The sequence below is a fragment of the Ceratotherium simum genome, chromosome 20, assembly GCF_057802395.1.
Source record: "Ceratotherium simum simum isolate JZ-2026a chromosome 20, ASM5780239v1, whole genome shotgun sequence".
NCBI classification, from domain to species: domain Eukaryota; kingdom Metazoa; phylum Chordata; class Mammalia; order Perissodactyla; family Rhinocerotidae; genus Ceratotherium; species Ceratotherium simum.
In genome coordinates, this window is record NC_141919.1 from 7635732 (window position 1) to 7653984 (window position 18253).

Consider the following 18253-nt stretch of genomic DNA (forward strand, 5'->3'; position numbering starts at 1 on the left):
AGGATATGGAATAATGGTACACTGCTTGTGAAGAGGTAACCTGTTATGAACAGTATGGAAAACTATTTTCCAAACTGTAAAGTTGAAGATGCCCATAACCCACAACCCAGCAGTTTGACTTCTAAGTACGTACTCTGTAGTAATGTGTGCTTGTGTGGACCACTATACATATATAAGACTTGACAGCATCATTGTTTATTAAGATCAAAACCTGTAAAGAATCTAAATGTCCATCAACAGTGAAGTGAGTAACAAATTGTTGCAAATTTAGTCAGTGGAATACTAATCAGCATTAAAAGTGAGTGAGTTACAGCTATAAGGAACAATATGATTCCACATCAAGTTCAGAAATAAGCAAAATTAAACTGTGTTGTTTGGGGATGCATGCATAGGTTGACAGGCAATAAAGAAAATTAAAGAGAGATTATCACAAAAAGTTCGAATAGTCACTCCTCTAATGGAAAAGAAAGAAGCATGGAGTCTTCTGGGGTGCTAGCGATGTTCTGTAATTACCTTGGTAGTAACCTACAAGCATGTCACTTTATAATTATTCTTCAAACTGTGTATATGCTTTATATGTGTTTTAAAAGCTTTGCCAAAAGCAAAGAGAAATTTTTTTAAAAAGATACTTACAGTAGCAACAAAAAAAAATGATAAGGTACCTAAGAAACTAGCAAAAGTTATGCAAAACCTGGGGCCGGCCCGGTGGCGCAAGCGGTTGGGTGCGCGTGCTCCGCTGTGGCAGCCCAGGGTTCGCTGGTTTGGATCCCGGGTGCACACAGACGCACCGCTTGGCAGGCCATGCTGTGGCGGCGTCCCATATAAAGTGGAGGAAGATGGGCACGGATGTTAGCCCAGGGCCAGTCTTCCTCAGCAAAAAAAAGAGGAGGATTGGCAGATGTTAGCACAGGGCTGATCTCCTCACACACACAAAAAAAGTTATGCGAAACCTATATGGAGCAAATTACAGAATTTCACTGAACGACAAAGATGACCTACATAAATGAAAAGATATGCCATCTTAGCAGAGAAGAAGCGTTATTATATTAAAAGTAATAGTTTTTCCCAAATTGATCCATAGTCTTTACATTTCCAATGAAAATCCTAAAGTTTGTTTGTTTGTTTTTAGAACTCAACAAATTACTAACAGCAAAGGCTAAAAAATAGCCAAGAACTCCTAAAGAAGAACAATATATAATGCATTACTTGTCCTTCGTCAAGATTCAATATATGCACGGGTCTGTTTTTGAGCTCTCTGTTCTATTCCACTGGTCAATTTATTCCTGTGCTAATATACACAATGTGTTCATTGCTCTAACATCATAATGTCTTATATATAGAAAAGCAAGAGACAGTTGTTAGATTAGGAAAAAATCAGATTGGGTCTCTTTGTTCCATCACACATTAAAATCAGTTCCACATAGATTAAATACTTATCTCTGGAAGACAAATTGTACAACCCTTAGACTAACTAGAAAATACAGGAGAATATATTTCTGACCTAGGGGTAGGAAAAACTTAGCAAAAACACCCACTATAAAATGAAAGGTTGATAAATTGGATGCTGTTCAAAATGAATAACTTATTTTCCACAAAAATACCAAGAAGAATGTAAAAAGACATGGCACAAATTGGGAAGTGGTGTTTTTAAAACATAGAACTGATAAAGGATTAGTGTCTGGATACAGAAAGAACTATCAAATGCTTAAAAAAGAGATAGCTGTGTTGTTTTCTTGCTGTCTCATAGGATAGAAAAAAAAATCAGGTGAGAGACACAGGGCATTTTAAAAAACAGGGAAATATGAATAGGAAAAAACACATATGAAAAAATGTCCAATTTTGCTACTATTCGGAGAAATGCAAATTAAGACAAAATTGAGATACCAGTTTTTTCCAGTCACCATGTAGGCAAAAATTATGAAGTTTATAGATCTATCAGTCAGAGATTATAGATCAATGGAGTTGTGGATCAGTTTACATTGGTGGGAATGTTGCATAAATTTGGTAATCTAAGAATCAGTAAATTTTTTCTATGTAAACTTTTTCTGTAAAGGACCAGGTAGCAAATATTTTTAGGCTTTGGGGCACATCCAGTTTATACTGAACTCTGCAACCAAAGTATCAAAGGCAGCCACAGGCAATACATGAACAAATGAGCATTGCTGTGTTCCAGTAAAACTGTATTGACAAAAAGGGCAACAGGCTCCTTTTGGGCTGTAGTTTGCTGACCTCTGATATAACTTAGACTCAGCAGTCCACTTGTAGGTATACATGCCCTAGAGGCACTTGCCAATGTCTCCTCAGAACCATATACAGAAATTTTTATTAGTGCGTAATAGCCCAGCCCCCCTGCCCCCCAAAAAACTTGGAAAAAATCCAAACGTTAATCTTTAGTAAAATGGATACATTTTAGTATAAGCACACAATGGTTTATGCAGTAGTGAAAATGAATTTATATCTCTAGGCAACAACATGGATGAATCCAAAAGAGAATGTTGAGTGAAAAACAAGTCTCAGAAGACTACATCAGAGTGATGCCTATTTTATAAAACTTAAAATCAAGCAAAACTAAATATTTTTGCCAAAAATGTTTCTTCAGCCCCTGGCAACCACTGATCTGCTTTGTGTCCCTAGAGCTTTGCCTTTTCTTGTAGTTTACTCTGAAGGGACTCGTGTAGTATGTAGTCTTCCATGTCTGGCTTCTTTCACTTAGCATAGTGTTTTTGAGGTTTATCCATGGTGTAGCATGTGTCAGTAGTTCATTCCACTTTATTGCTGAATAGCGTTCCATTGTATAAATGTTTATTCAGCAGCTGATAGACATTTGCTGTGAACATTTGATACATGTCTTTCTGTGGATATATATTTTCATTTTTCTTAAGTGGATACTTAGGAGTGAAATTGCTGGGTTGTATGGTAATTAATATGTTCAACTTTTTAAGAGTCTGTCAATCTGTTTTCACAAGTGGCTGTACCATTTATTTATTCCCACCAACAGTGTATGAGGGTTCGGTTCTCCACATCCTTGTCAGCACTTGATATTGTCTCTTGTTTTGATTATAGCCATACTAGTGGGTATATAGTGTATCTCATTGTTGTAATTTGCATTTCTCTAGTGACTGATGATTTTGAGCATCTTTTCATGTGCTCATCAGCCATTCTTATATCTTCTTTGGTGCAACATCTATTCATATGTTTTGCCCATTTTAAAGTGTGATTTGTAAGATTTCTTTACACATTCTGGATACAGGTCGTTTATCACATATATAATTTGCAAATATTCTCTCGTGGGCTTTGACTTGCCTTTTTATTTTCTTAATGATGTCTTTTGAAACACAAAGGTTTTTAATTTTGATAAAGTCCAGTATATCAATTTTTTCTTTTATGGATCATACTTTTGGTGTTCATTTAATAACTCTTTGCCTGACCCAAGGCCACAATGATTTATTCTAGAAGATTTATACTTTTAGTTCTTCCTTTAAAGTCTATGATCCATTTTTTTTATTTACTTTTTTTTTATTGCAGTAACATTGGTTTATAACATTGTATAAATTTCAGGTGTACATCATTATACTTCTATTTCTGCACAGATTACATCATGTTCACCACCCAAATACTAATTACAACCCATCACCACACACATGTGCCGAATTATCCCTTTAGCCCTCCCCCCTCCCCCCTTCCCCTCTGGTAACCACCAATCCAATCTCTGTCTCTATGTGTTTGTTTATTGTTGTTATTATCTACTACTTAATGAAGGAAATCATACGGTATTTGACCTTCTCCCTCTGACTTATTTCGCTTTGCATAATACCCGAAATGTCCATCCATGTTGTTACAAATGGCTGGATTTCATTGTTTCTTATGGCTGAGTAGTAGTCCCCTGTATATATATACCACATCATCTTCATCCATTCGTCCCTCGATGGGCACTTAGGTTGCTTCCAAGTCTTGGCTATTGTGAATAACGCTGCAGTGAACACAGGGGTTCATGTATCTTTACGCATTGGTGTTTTCAAGTTCTTGGGTAAATACCCAGCAGTGGAATAGCTGGATCATATGGTAGTTCTATAGATCCTTGATTCTTTGAGGAATCTCCATACTGTTTTCCATAGTGGCTGCATGGGTTTGCACTCCCACCAGCAGTGTGTGAGAGTTCCCTTCTCTCCACATCCTCTCCAACACTTGTTGTTTCCTGTCTTGTTAATTATAGCCATTCTGACGGGCATGAGGTGATATCTCATTGTAGTTTTGATTTGCATTTCCATGATAGTTAATGATTTTGAACATCTTTTCATGTGTCTGTTGGCCATCTGTATATCTTCTTTGGAGAAATGTCTGTTCAGGTCTTTTGCCCATTTTTTAATTGGGTTGGTAGTTTTTTTGTTGTTGAGATGCATGAGTTCTTTATATATTTTGGAGATTAAGCCCTTATCAGATGTATGGTTTGCAAATATCTTCTCCCAGTTATTAGGTTGTCTTTTCGTTTTGTTGATGGTTTCCTTTGCTGTGCAGAAGCTTTTTAGTTTGATGTAGTCCCATTTGTTTATTTTTTCTATTGTTTCTCTTGCCCGGTCAGACATGGTGCTTGAAAATATGTTGCTAAGACCGATGTCGAAGAGCGTACTGCCTTTGTTTTCTTCTAGCAGTTTCATAGTTTCAGGTCTTACATTCAAGTCGTTAATCCATTTTGAGTTAATTTTTGTGTATGGTGTAAGGTAAGGGTCTACTTTCATTTTTTTGCATGTGGCTATCCAGTTTTCCCACCACCATTTGTTGAAGAGACTTTCTTTTCTCCATTGTATGTTCTTGACTCCTTTGTCAAAGATTAGCTGTCCATAGATGTGTGGGTTTATTTCTGGGCTTTCGATTCTATTCCATTGATCTGTGTGTCTGTTTTTGTGCCAGTACCATGCTGTTTTGGTTACTATAGCTTTGTAGTATATTTTGAAGTCAGGGAGTGTGATACCTCCAGCTTTGTTCTTTTTTCTCAGGATTCCTTTAGCTATTCGGGGTCTTTTGTTGTTCCATATAAATTTTAGGATTCTTTGTTCTATTTCTGTGAAAAATGTTGTTGGAACTTTGATAGGGATTGCATTGAATCTATAGATTGCTTTAGGAAGTATGGACATCTTAACTATGTTAATTCTTCCAATCCAAGAGCACGGAATGAGGACTTAATTTACTTTTTAAAGTTTTATTCAGGTCATATTGGCTTTTAACATTGTGTGAATTTCAAATGTACATTATTATATTTCAGTTTCTATATAGATTGCATCATGTTCACTGCCAATTGTCTAGTTTGTATTCGTCATGATACACATGTGCCCCCTTACCCCTTTTGCCCTCCCCCCGCCCCCTTTTCCTTTAGTAACCATTAATCTGTTCTCCTCATCTGTGTTTGTTTATCTTCCACATATGAGTGAAATCATATGGTATTTGTTTTTCTCTGTCTGACTTATTTTGCTTAGCACAGTACCCTCAAGGTCCATCTATGTTGTTGCAAATGGCACAATTTTGTCTTTTTATGGCTCAGTAGTATTCCTTTCCTAGATATTTTATTCTTTTTGATGCAATTGTAAATGTGATTGTTTTCTTAATTTCTTTTTCTGATAGATTGTTTTTAGTGTATAGAAATGCAACAGATTTCTCTATATTAGTTTTGTATCCTGTAACTTTATTGAATTCATTTATTCTAATAGGTTTTTGGTGGAGTCTTCAGGATTTTATATATATAGTATCATGTCATCTGCAAACAGTGACAGTTTTACTTCTTCCTTTTCAATTTGGATACTTTTTCTTTCTTTTCTTGTCTGATTACTATGCCTAGAACTTCTGACACTATGTTGAATAAAAGTGGTGCGAGTGAGCATTCTTGTCTTGTTCCTGATCTTAGAGGAAATGCTTTCATTTAGAGAAAATGCTTTCAGCTTTTCACTATTGAGTATGATGTTAGCTATGGGTTTTTCTTATGGCCTTTATTATATTGAGGTATGTCCCCTCTGTACCCACTTGGTTGAGAGTTTTTATCATAATTGGATGTTGAATTTTGTCAGAAGCCTTTTCTGCTTCTATTGAGATAATCATATAATTTTATCCTTTGTTTTGTTAATGTAGGGTATCACGTTGATTGATTTGTGGATATGGAACCATCCTTGCATCCCTGGGATAAATTCCAGTTGATCATGGTGTATGATCCTTTAAAAATTTTTTTTTAATTAATTAATTAATTAATTTTTTCCCCCAAAGCCCCAGTAGGTAGTTGTATGTCATAGTTGCACAGCCTTCTAGTTGCTGTATGTGGGGCGCGGCCTCAGCATGGCCAGAGAAGCGGTGCGTCGGGGCACACCTGGGAACCAAACTCGGGCCGCCAGCAGCGGAGTACGCGCACTTAACCGCTAAGCCACGGGGCCAGCCCTGTATGATCCTTTTAAAATATTGTTGAATTCGGTTTGCTAATATTTTGTTGAGGATTTTTGCATCTATGTTCATCAAGGATATTGGCCTGTAATTTTCTTTTCTTGTGGCATTGTTGTCTGGTTTTGGTATCAGGGTAATACTGGCCTCATAGAATGAGTTTTGAAGCATTCCTTTCTCTTTAGTTTTTGGAATAGTTTGAGAAGGACAGTTATTAAGTTTTCTTTAAATGTTTGGTAGAATTCACCTGTGAAGCCATCTGGTCCTGGACTTTTGTTTGTTGGGAGTTTTTTCATTACTGATTCAATTTCATTACTAGTAATTGTTCTCTTCAGATTTTCTGTTTTTTCCTGAATCAATCTTGGAAGATTGTACATTTTTAAGAATTTATCCATTTCTCCTAGGTTGTCCAATTTGTTGGTGTATAATTGTTCATAGTAATATCTTATGATCCTTTGTATTTTGGTGGCGTTGGTTGTAACTTCTCCTCTTTCATTTCTGATTTTGTTTGTTTGGGTTCTCGCTCTTTTTTGCTTGATGAGTCTGGCTAATAGTTTGTCAATTTTGTTTGTCTGTCAAAGAAGCAGCTGTTATTTCACTGATCTTTTCTATTTTTTTTAGTCTCTGTTTCGTTTATTTCTACACTGATCTTTATTATTTCTTTCCTTGTACTAACTTTGGGTTTTGTTTGTTCTTCTTTTTCTTATTCCTTTAGTCGTAAGGTTAGATTGTTTATTTGGCTTTTTTGTTTTGTTTCCTGAGGTAGGGCTATATCACTATAAACTTCCCTTTTAGAACTGCTTTTGCTGCATCCCATAGATTTTAGAACATTGTGTTTCCATTTTCATTTGTCTTAATTTATTTTTTGATTTCCTCAGTGACCCATTGGTCCTTTAGTAGCATGTTGTTTAGACTCCATGTGTTTGTATTTTTTCCAGTTTTCTTCTTGTAGTTGATTTCTAGTCTCATACTGTTGTGGTTGGAAAAGATGATTGATACAATTTCAGTCTTCTTAAATTTAGTGAGACTTGTTTTGTGGTCTAACGTGATCTATCCTGGAGAATGTTCTGTGTACACTTAAAAAGAATGTGTATTCTGCTTTTTTTGGATGCAACGTTCTGTATATATCTATTAAGTCCATCTGGTCTAATGTGTTGTTTAAGACCAATGTTTCCTTATTAATTTTCTGTCTGGATGATCTATCCATTCATGTAAGTAGGTTGTTAAAGTCCCCTACTATTACTGTATTACTGTCAATTTCTCCCTTTATGTCTGTTAATATTTGTTTTATGTATTTAGGTGCTCTATTTTGGGTGCATAAATATTAACAAGTTTTATATCCTCTTGTTGGATTGATCACTTTATGGTTATGTAATGCCTGCCCTTCTATGTCTCTTGTTACAATTTTGTTTTAAAGTTATTTTGTCTAATATAAGTATTGATGCCCCAGCTTTCTTTTTGTTTTCATTTGCATGGAATATCTTTCTCCATCCTCTCACTTTCAGTCTTTGTGTGTCTTTACATCTGGTGTGAGTCTGTTGTAGGCAGCATAATGTATGAGTCCTGATTTTTTATTCATTCAGCCACCCTAGGTCTTTTGATTGGAGCATTTAGTTCATTTATATTTGAAGTAATCATTGATAGATATGCACTTATTGCCATTTTGTTAATTGTTTTTGTAGTTCTTCTCTGTAGTTCTTCTTCCTTTGCTTTTTTCCCTGGTGGTTTGATAATTTTCTTTAGTGCTACGTTTGTATTCCTTTCTCTTTACTTTTTGTGTATCATTGGTTTTGGGTTTGTGATTACCATGAGGTTCTTATATAACAACCTATGTATATAGCAGTCTATTTTAAGTTGATGTTCACTTGAGTTTGAGCTCATTCTAAAAGCACTACATTTTACTACCTCCTGCCATCTTTTGCCGTCTTATTTTACATCTTTTTATTTTGTGTATTTCTTAACTACTTATTGTAGATATAAATGATTTTGCTACTTTTGTCTTTTAACCTTCGTACTAGCTGTATAGGTATTTGATCCACTACATTTACTATATGTTTGCCTTAACCAGTGAGATTTTTTTCTTTCATAATTTTTCATGTTTCTAGTTATGGCCTTTTTTATTCTGTTTAAAGAAGTCTTTAACGTTTCTTGAAAGGTTGGTTTAGTGGTGATGAACACCTTTAGCTTGTGCTTGTCTGGGAAACTCTTTATCTCTCCTTCAGTTTTGAGTGATAACCTTGCTGGATAGAGTATTCTTGGTGTTTTTCCCTTTCAGCACTTTGAATGTGTTGTGCCACTCCCTTTTGGTCTGTAAAGTTTCTGCTGAAAAGCCAGTAGATAGTCTTATGAGGGCTCCCTTGTATGTAGCTAGTTGTTTTTCTCTTGCTGCTTTTAAGATTCTCTCTTTATAACTTTTGACATTTTAATTATAGTGTGTCTTGGTGTGGGCCTCTTGGATTCGTCTTGTTTGGGACCCTCTGTGCTTCCTGAAATTGGATGTCTGTTTCCTTTGCCAGGTTAAGGAAGTTTTCAGCCATTATTGCTTGAAATAGGTTTTCTGTCCCTCTCTCTTTCTTCTTTTTCTGGGACCTCTATAATGCAAATGTTAGTACACTTGATGTTGTCCCAGAGGTGCCTTAAACTATCTGCATATTTTTTTTATTCTTTTTTTTTTTTTGCTGTTCCTGTTAGGTTATTTTCACCACCCTTTTTTCCAGATAGCTGATCAGTTCTTCTGCATCATCTAATCTGCTGTTGATTCCTTCTAGTGTATTTTTCATTTTAGTTGTATTCTTCAGCTCTGATTGGTTCTTTTTTATATTTTCGCTCTCTGTGTTGAAGTTCTCACTGTGTTCCCCCATTCTTCTCCTGAGTTTGATGAGAATCTTTGTGATCATTGCTTTGAACTCTTTATCTGTTAGAGTGCTTATCTCTGTTTCATTTAGTTCTTTTTCTGAGGTTTTGTCTTGATCTTTTGTTTGGAACATATTCCTTTGTCTCCTCATTTTGCCTAACTTTCTGCATTTGTTTCTATGTGTTAAGTAGATCAGCTACATCTCTAATCTTGCAGGAGTGGCATCGTATAGAAGATGTCCTGTGGGGCCCAGTAGTGTGGTCTTCCTGGTCACCAGACTCAGGTGCTTTAGGGGTATCCCCTGCGTGGGCTGCATGCACCCTCCTATTGTGGCTGGGCTGTGGTTTCCGCGGGCATGCTTGTGTGCAGAGCTGGCCCCTGGTGCAGCTGGCTACAAGGCCTGGCTGCAACAGCTGTGGGCATGCTGGTGGGCAGGGCAGGCATCAAGTGTGGCTGGCTGTGAGACCCAGCTGTGACTGTTGCAGGTGTTGTGGTGTGTGGGGCCAGCCCCTGGGGCAGGGGGCCACTTTGTAGGGGCTCTGTTGCTGGCTGAGGCTGCCTGCCAGATGTGGTGGGGCAGGGGACCACTTTGGAGGAGCATTCGCTGGACAGGTCTGCAGAGGAACACCAGGGTGGGGCGAGTGGTGCTAGTAATGTAGATGAAGAGAGTGAGAAATGGTGCTTGCCAGCACAGGGCCAGTGAGGTACAAGGTGAACAACAAAAAAAAATGGCACCCATCAGTGCCTCCATCCCTGGAGAAAGTTCCAACAGATCCCTGCTCCTCCAGCACATGCCCTAAAGTTAGTCAATGAATCTCCTTCACGTATGACACAGTGTAACTGAACTCAGTGGGTCCGTCTCTTGGTGAGTGCAGAGCCAAAAAACAGCCAAGGCTAAAGTGGGTGAAGAAAAAGGTTTATTGCTTGCACATATTGTCCAGAATAGGCAAATCTATACAGACAGAAAGTAGACTAATGTTGACCAGAGGACAACTGAGAGGAGGTGTTAGGAGGAAATGGGGAATGACGGCTAATAGGTTCAGGGTTCCTTTTTAGGGTGATGAAACTTATAAAATTGATTGTGGTTATGGTTGCTCAAGTTGGTGAATATATGAATGGTGCACAGTAAATGGGTGAATTGTATGGTATATGGATAAAAAAACTTTTTAAGTCAAGCAATACCCAACCCCAAAAATAAGAAGAAGTAAGAAAAGAACATTTATAACTGTGTCTCTTCTGTTTATTTTCTGGAGATAGAGGAGAATCAAATGGTTGATTGTCTCTTAGTTATCATTTTTATTTCATTCTCTATCCTTCTAGTGGCTGACTAGGTTTATTAAATGCATATGTGTTTGTGTTGACTGATAGTAAATCATAATTCATTTTTGACAGGAATTGAGTTCTCCTCAGACTTTATCACATGATGGAGGATTCTTCAATAGACTGGAAGATGATGTTCACAAAATTCTTGTTAGAGAAAAGAGAAGAGAACAGCTTACAGAATATAATGGAACAGATAATTGCACAACTCATGAACACAACCAGGCATGTAAGATAGAAAATTCTCTTAAAATCACAGTGAATTAAAATGCAGTTTTTCTGTTTTAAAAAACGTAAGCAGTGGGATTCAATTATGATGGTATAAAGTTACAGTTTTAGGGTATTATCTTAGTCATTATCACACATAGATGTTTATATTGAAAAGTATGAGGTACTTCATTCACTGATGAATATTTATTGAGCATGTGCTTATATGCTAGATATCGTCAGGCACCAGTGTGGGGGAGTAGGACTGCCAAGATGGATAAGACCATCCTACCCTTAGACAGTCAGAGTACTGGGGATTGGAGGAGATAGAGAATATAATTCAGCACGATGAAGGCTTTAAAAGAGATATGAACAATAAAAAAGAGGTTATGAATAGAAAAAGTAATCACTCCTTGAGTGCATTGTGAAGGGTATATAAAGAAGTGACGTTTGGGATGGATTTTGAATAATGAATAACTGTAAGCTGAGAAATGATGAAAGACTTTGCAGGCTAAGGGAACTGCAAGAACAAAGGTCCAGAACTATGAAAGGCCTTAGACTGAGTTTCCAGGAAACTGAAAAATTCTGCATCTAAGAAGTATAGAGTTAAGTGAGTATGGGATAACGTGACTAGGGAAATAGATTGGGTTTAGATTATAAAGATCTTTTTCTGTGAAACTAAGAAGTTAGAATTTTATCCTATAGACCAGGGTTCCAAACTATAGCCCACACAAGTCAAATCTGGAATGGTATTCACATTTAAAAAATATTGTTAAAAGAAAAAGATCTCATCATGTGGGTACGCGTAAGTCTGCATGTATTTTTCTTACCACAACCACTAGTCTTCTACCTTATTTCCTCTTAAACTGTGAACCTGTTCTCCCAGCCTGAAACTTCTAGTAATTTCCATAATGTCCCCATGAACTCTTTCCTTTTACTTCCTTGATTTTCTGTTATTCCCTTCTTGCCAATACGCAGCATTGACTCTCACAGTATTGGTTACCTTCTCTATTCTAATTTAATTCCTGGGCTTCCAGGTATTGCTGGAAAATATTTTTTTTTAGACAGTGCTAATGTTCTCATCTGAAAATCAGTGTTATGTAACTTTTGCTATATCCATTTCTACTCAACAGTCCTTTGATTCATCTCTTCCCAACTTTGACAAATTCCTAAAATGGCTATTCCAAATTCTAAAAGCCTGTTTTCCATCTTTTTACTCTCTTCAATGGATGTTATTTCCTTGTTTCCTAAGACTGATAAATTCAATCATTCAACAAATTAAACATCAACTGTGTTTGTTACATAGGACATGAGAGAAGTCAGACTTAGGAATTTTTTACTCCAATGCACCAATAAGATTGGTTTATAAATAACACTATTCCACGTGAAAATCTCTTTTCAACATATTAGCAGGAAATCCTTGCCTGCCTTGAGGTACTTGTGAGTTTCTTCCTTTTTGACATTGAATTAAATTTAATGTTTTCCTGTCTTGCCTTGACTGTCAAATTTTATGTACAGTCCAAGCAGCCATGTTAACATTTATGATTAGCATATTTGCTTCCCCTTTATCATCCATTATGATTTTTCCCTTTGTGGTCCCCCCATATCTTATTATTATTTTTTAAGCCATTTCAGATCATTTTTGGATAGGAAGAATGATATTAATATACTTCATCAAATAATTAGGGGTCTCAAATCCTTTGTAGAACAAAGTTGGGTATATGTATGTAAGTTTAGTTAAATGATTAAGTAATATTAATGATATAATAAAACCAAAGTGGCAGTGCAGTATAGTAGAAAGAGAACAGTCTTTGAAATCAAACAAACCTAATAACACAACATACAGCTCTGCAGCTTATCAGCTGTGTTACATTGGGATGAAATTACCTGCCTTTCATGCACTGTTATTAGGAAAATTAGCAATTATGATTTAAAATGTTTAACAGAGCGTGTTGTACATGGTACACATTTAATAGATAATTATTTTTGTACGAGGTAGAAAGTGGTAAGTCCAAAAAAGGATATACTGATAAAGTGCCATAGTAATTCACAGGAATGGAGATTGGAGGTGGTGTTCTTAGGAGAAAATAGCTTTCAAATTAGAATTTAAAGGACAGTAGAATTTGAACATGCAGAGTGGAGAGAGAAGAAACTGGAATGCCATGAGTAAAAGAATGGAGGCAGTGAAGTATAAACCAGTTTAAGGCAGAAGGTTCATAGAGGAGCATAGTATAAGTTTGATAAGGTAGGTTGGAAAGGATTGTGGAGGATTTAAAGGCCCTATTCCTGATTTAGTCAGGAAATAGTAAAGAATTTTTTAAGGTTTTTGAGGAGAGGACAAAGTTGTGTATTGTAATGTTAATTTCACTGCAGTGCCTAGGAAAAACTGAAGGAAGGTGAAGACTACTGATAGGAATCAGACAGACAATACTCAGTATTGGTAAGGATATAGAACAACAGTAACATACTACTAGTGGTAGTGTAAATAGGTATAACCATTTTGGAAAACAATTTGGCATTAACTTTTAAAGTTGAAGATCATGGATAGACTGTTTTAGAAATTCTATCCTAAACTCTGGAGACATGTTCAGGAAGAATGTTCAACACTCAACTGTTTGTAATAACAAAATCAATAGGAGAAATGAATGAACTACAGCTATACATAGCAACACAGATGAATATCAAAAACATAACGTTTAATGAAAAAAGCAAGTTGCCAGATAATAATAGTTTGATGCCACTTATGTAAATTTTAAAGAATAGAAAATTTAATATATTATTCAGGGATATATATATATGTTGTGAAAGACTAACAAAGGAAGAGAATGACAAACACAAAATTCTTAATAGTGGATATCCTCAGGAGAGAAGGGAAAGGGATATGATTGCAGAGAGGCACTTGGGAGATGCTAGAGTATTGGTAATGTTCACATTCTTAATCTGCATATTATGTTATTTTTTTTTTTTACTTGACATGCATCATTCATATATACTTTTGCATATGCAAAATTTTTCATAATTAAAAAAATTAGGATTTTGTTGTGTCATTGAGTGTAGTGGGGATAAAAGAAGATTGAGGCCATTTAAAAGTACTCTACTTCTCTCTCTTTATCTTCATCCTTCCTCTTCCCTTTGCACTCCTTTCTCAGATAAAGAAACCTCTTCTTTTTGCCAAGGGTAAAATAAAATCCTTTTTAACTGTACATTAATATATCAGGAATTTTTAAAGGTGAAAAATAAATCAGCAGTGTACGAGGGTTCCCTTTTTTCCACATCCTCTCCAACACTGGTTATTTCTTGTCTTGTAAAAAATAGCCTTTTTGATGGGCGTGAGGTAATATCTCATTGTGGTTTTGATTTGCCTTTCCCTAATAGTTAGTGATGTTGAACGTCTTTTCATGTGCCTGTTGGCCATCTGTATATCTTCCTTGGAAAAGTGTCTGTTCAGATCCTCTGCCCATTTTTTAATCAGGTCGTTTGTTTTTTTGTTAACTTGTATGAGTTCTTTATATATTTTGGATATTAACCCCTTATCGGATATGACTTGCAAATATCTTCTCCCAGTTGGTAGGTTGTCTTTTCATTTTGTTGATGGTTGCCTTTGCTTTGCAGAAGCTTTTTAGTTTGATGTAGCCCCATTTGTTTATTTTTTCTTTTGTTTCCCTTGCCTGAGGAGACATGATATTCAAAAAGATACTGCTAAGACCGATGTCATAGAGTGTACTGCCTATATTTTCTTCTAGGAGTTTTATGGTTTCAAGTCTTACATTCAAGTCTTTAATCCATTTTGAGTTAATTTTTGTGTTTGGTATAAGATAATGGTCTACTTTCATTCTTTTTTTTTTTTTTTTTTTTTTAGATTTTATTTATTCATTTTTTCCCTCCAAAGCCCCAGCAGATAGTTGTATGTCATAGGTTCACATCCTTCTAGTTGCTGTACGTGGGACTCGGCCTCGCGCTGGACGGAGAAGTGGTGCCTTGGGGCGCGCCCAGGATCCGAACCCGGGCCGCCAGCATCAGAGCGCGCGCACTTAACCGCTAAGCCACGGAGCCGGCCCTACTTTCATTCTTTTGCTTGTGGCTGTCCAGTTTTCCCAGAACCATTTATTGAAGAGGCTTTCCTTTCTCCATTGTATGTTCTTGGCTCTCTTATCGAAAATTAGCTATCCATAGATGTGTGGGTTTATTTCTGGGCTCTAGATTCTGTTCCACTGATCTGTGTATCTGTCTTTGTGCCAGTACCATGCTGTTTTGATTACTATAGCTTTGTAGTATATTTTGAAATCAGGGACTGTGATACCCCCAGTTTTGTTCTTTTTTCCGCAGAATTCCTTTATAACGTTGAGGAACTTTCCTTCTGTACCCATTTTATTCAGTGTTTTTACCATAAATGGATACTGTATCTTGTTGAATGTTTTCTCTGCATCTATTGAGATGATCATGTGATTTTTACTCTTCATTTTGTTAATGTAGTGTGTCACATTGATTGATTTCCTGATGTTGAACCATCCTTGCATCCCTGAAATAAATCCGACCTGATCATGGTGTATGATCTTTTATTGAAAGGATACATTAGTATTGTATTCTATTTGCTAGTATTTTGTTGAAGTTTTTTGCATCTGTATTCATCAGTGATATTGATCTGTAATTTTCTTTTTTTGTGTTGTCCTTGTCTAGTTTTGGTATCAGGGTAATGATGGCCTTGTAGAATGAGTTAGGAAGCATCCCATCCTCTTCAATTTTTTGGAAGAATTTGAGAAAGATAAGTATTAAATCTTTGAATGTTTGGTAGAATTCTCTGGGGAAGCCCGCTGGTCCTGGACTTCTGTTTTGTGGGAGGTTTTTGATTACTGTTTCGATCTCCTTACTGGTGATTGGTCAGATTCTCTATTCCTTCTTGATTGAGTTTTGGAAGGTATATGATTCTAAGAATTTATCCATTTCTTCTAGATTATCCAGTTTTTTGGTGCATAGCTTTTCGTAATATTCTCTTATAATCCTTTGTATTTCTGTGGTGTCCATTGTAATTTCTTCTCTTTTGTTTCTGATTTTATTTATTTGAGCCTTCTCTCTTTTTCTCTTGGTAAGTCTAGGTGAAGGTTTGTCAATTTTATCTTTTCAAAGAACTAGCTCTTAGTTTCATTGATTTTTCTTTTTCTTTTTTTTTTAGTCTCTTTCATTTATTTCCACTCTGATTTTTATTATTTCCTTCCTTCTACTGATTTGGGGCTTCATTTGTTCTTTTTCTAATTCCTTCAGGTGTATTGTTAGATTGTTTGAGATTTTTCTTGTTTCCTCAGACAGGCTTGTATTACTAAAAACCTCCTTGTTAGTACCACTTTTGCTGTATCCCATAAGTTTTGGTATGTTATATTTTCATTTTCATTTGTCTCCAGGTATTTTTTGATTTCTCCTTTGATTTCTTCATTGACCCAGTAGTTGTTCAGTAGCATGTTGTTTAATTTCCATGTATTTGTGGCTTTTCCAGTATTCTTATTGTAGTTGATTTCTAGTTCCATATTGTCATAGTCAGAAAAGATATTTGGTATTATTTCAGTCTTCTTGAATTTATTGAGACTTGTTTTTTGGCATAATATGTGACCTATCCTGGTCAATGTTCCATGTGCATTTGAAAAGAATCTGTATTCTGCAATTTTTGGGTGGAATATTCTGTATATATCTGCTAAGTCCATCTGGTCTAATGGGTCATTTAAGGCCAAGGTTTCCTTGTTGATCTTCTGTTTGAATGATCATGTAAGTGGAGTGTTAAAATCCTCTACTAGTATTGTGTTACTGTCAGTTTCTCCTTTTATGTATGTTAGTAATTGCTTTATGTATTTAGGTGCTCCTATGTTGGGCACATAGATATTTACAAGTATTATGTTCTCTTGTTGAATTATTCCCTTTATCATTATGTAATGTCCTTGTCTCTTGTTACAGTTTTTGTTTGAAAGTCTATTTGTCTGATATAAGAATTGCTTCCCCAGCTTTCTTTTCATTTCAATTTGCATGGATTATCTTTTTCCACCCCTTCATTTTCAGTTTGTGAGTGTCCTTACGTCTGAGGTGTGTCTCTTGTATGCAGCATATATATGGGTCTTGTTTTTTTTAATCCATTCAGCTACCCTTTGTCTTTTGATTGGAGCATTTGGTTCATTTACTTTTAAGGTAACTACCGATAAGTATGTACTATCGCCATTTTGTTACTTTTTTTCTGGATGTTTTTGTAGTTCTTCTTGTTTCTTTCTTCTTCTCTTGCTTTCTTCCCTTGTGATTTGATGGCTTTCTATAGTGTTATGTTTGAGTTCCTTTCTCTTTATTTTTTGTGTATTTACTATAAGTTTTTGGTTGGTGATTACAATGAGGTTCATATATAATAACTTATGTAAATAGTAATCTATATTAAGTTGATGGTCTCTCTAGTTTGAACTCTTACTAAAAGCCCTACACTTTTACTTCCCCCTTATGTTTTGTTTTTGGTATCGTATTTTACCTCTTTTATTTTTGTGTATCCCTTAACCTCTTATCATGTAAATAGATAATTTTAGTACTTTTGTCTTTTAACCTTCATACTAGCTTTATAGGTGGTTGATCCACTACCTTACTGCATATTTGCCTTTACCGTTGATATTTTTTTTGATAATTTTCTTATTGCTATTTGTGGCGTTCTCTTCCCCCCTTAAATAAGTCCCTTTAGCATTTCTTTTAAAGCTGGTTTAGTGGTGATGAACTCCTTTAGTTATTGTTTTTCTGGAAGACTCTTTAACTCACCTTCCATTCTGAGTGATAACCTTGCCAGGTAGAGTATTCTTGGCTGTAGGTTTTTTCTTTTCAGTACTTTGAATATATCGTGCCACTCTTTTCTAGCCTGTAAAGTTTCTGCCGAGAAGGGTTTCCTTTGTATGTAACATGTTGCCTTTCTCTTGCAGCTTTTAGAATTCTCCCTTTATCTTTAATTCTTGACATTTTAATTATAACGTTTCTTGGTGTGGGCCTCTTTGGGTTCATCTTATTTGGTGTTCTTTGTGCTTCCTTGGATGTCTGTTTTCTTCCTCAGGTTAGGGAATTTTTCAGCTATTATTTCATCAGGTAAGTTCTCTGTCCCTCTGTCTCTCTCTTTTCCTTTTGGCACACCTATACTGTGGATGTTAGTAGGCTTGATGTTGTCCCAGAGCTCCCTTAGACTATTCTCATTTTTTTTTCTTTTTTCTGTTCAGCTTGGGTGATTTCCTCTAGTCTTTCGTCCAGATTGCTGATCCCTTCTTCTGTGTTGTCTGCTCTGCTGTTGATTACCTCTAGTGAATTTTTCATTTCCATTATTGTATTCTTCAGCTCTGTTTGGTTCTTTTTTATATTTTCTAAGTCTTTGTTGAAGTTCTCACTGTATTCATCTATTTTTCTCCAAAGATCAGTGAGCATCCTTATGACTATTAGTTTGTGCTCTTTATCAGGTAG

General features: G+C 35.9%; 1 protein-coding gene across 4 annotated transcripts in view; it reads left to right on the forward strand.

Annotated features, from left to right (window-relative positions):
* Window positions 1-18253, forward strand: part of GKAP1 (G kinase anchoring protein 1) — a 70217-nt gene that overhangs the window by 37237 nt on the left and 14727 nt on the right. For 3 of the 4 annotated variants that reach the window (XM_087444395.1, XM_087444394.1, XM_087444393.1), the window contains exon 8: window positions 10664-10820. The exons of the other annotated variant lie outside the window; for it this stretch is intronic. In XM_087444395.1, the coding sequence (XP_087300521.1) occupies window positions 10664-10820 (157 nt within the window). The remainder of the gene's footprint in view (window positions 1-10663; window positions 10821-18253) is intronic. 4 annotated transcript variants of the gene reach the window in all.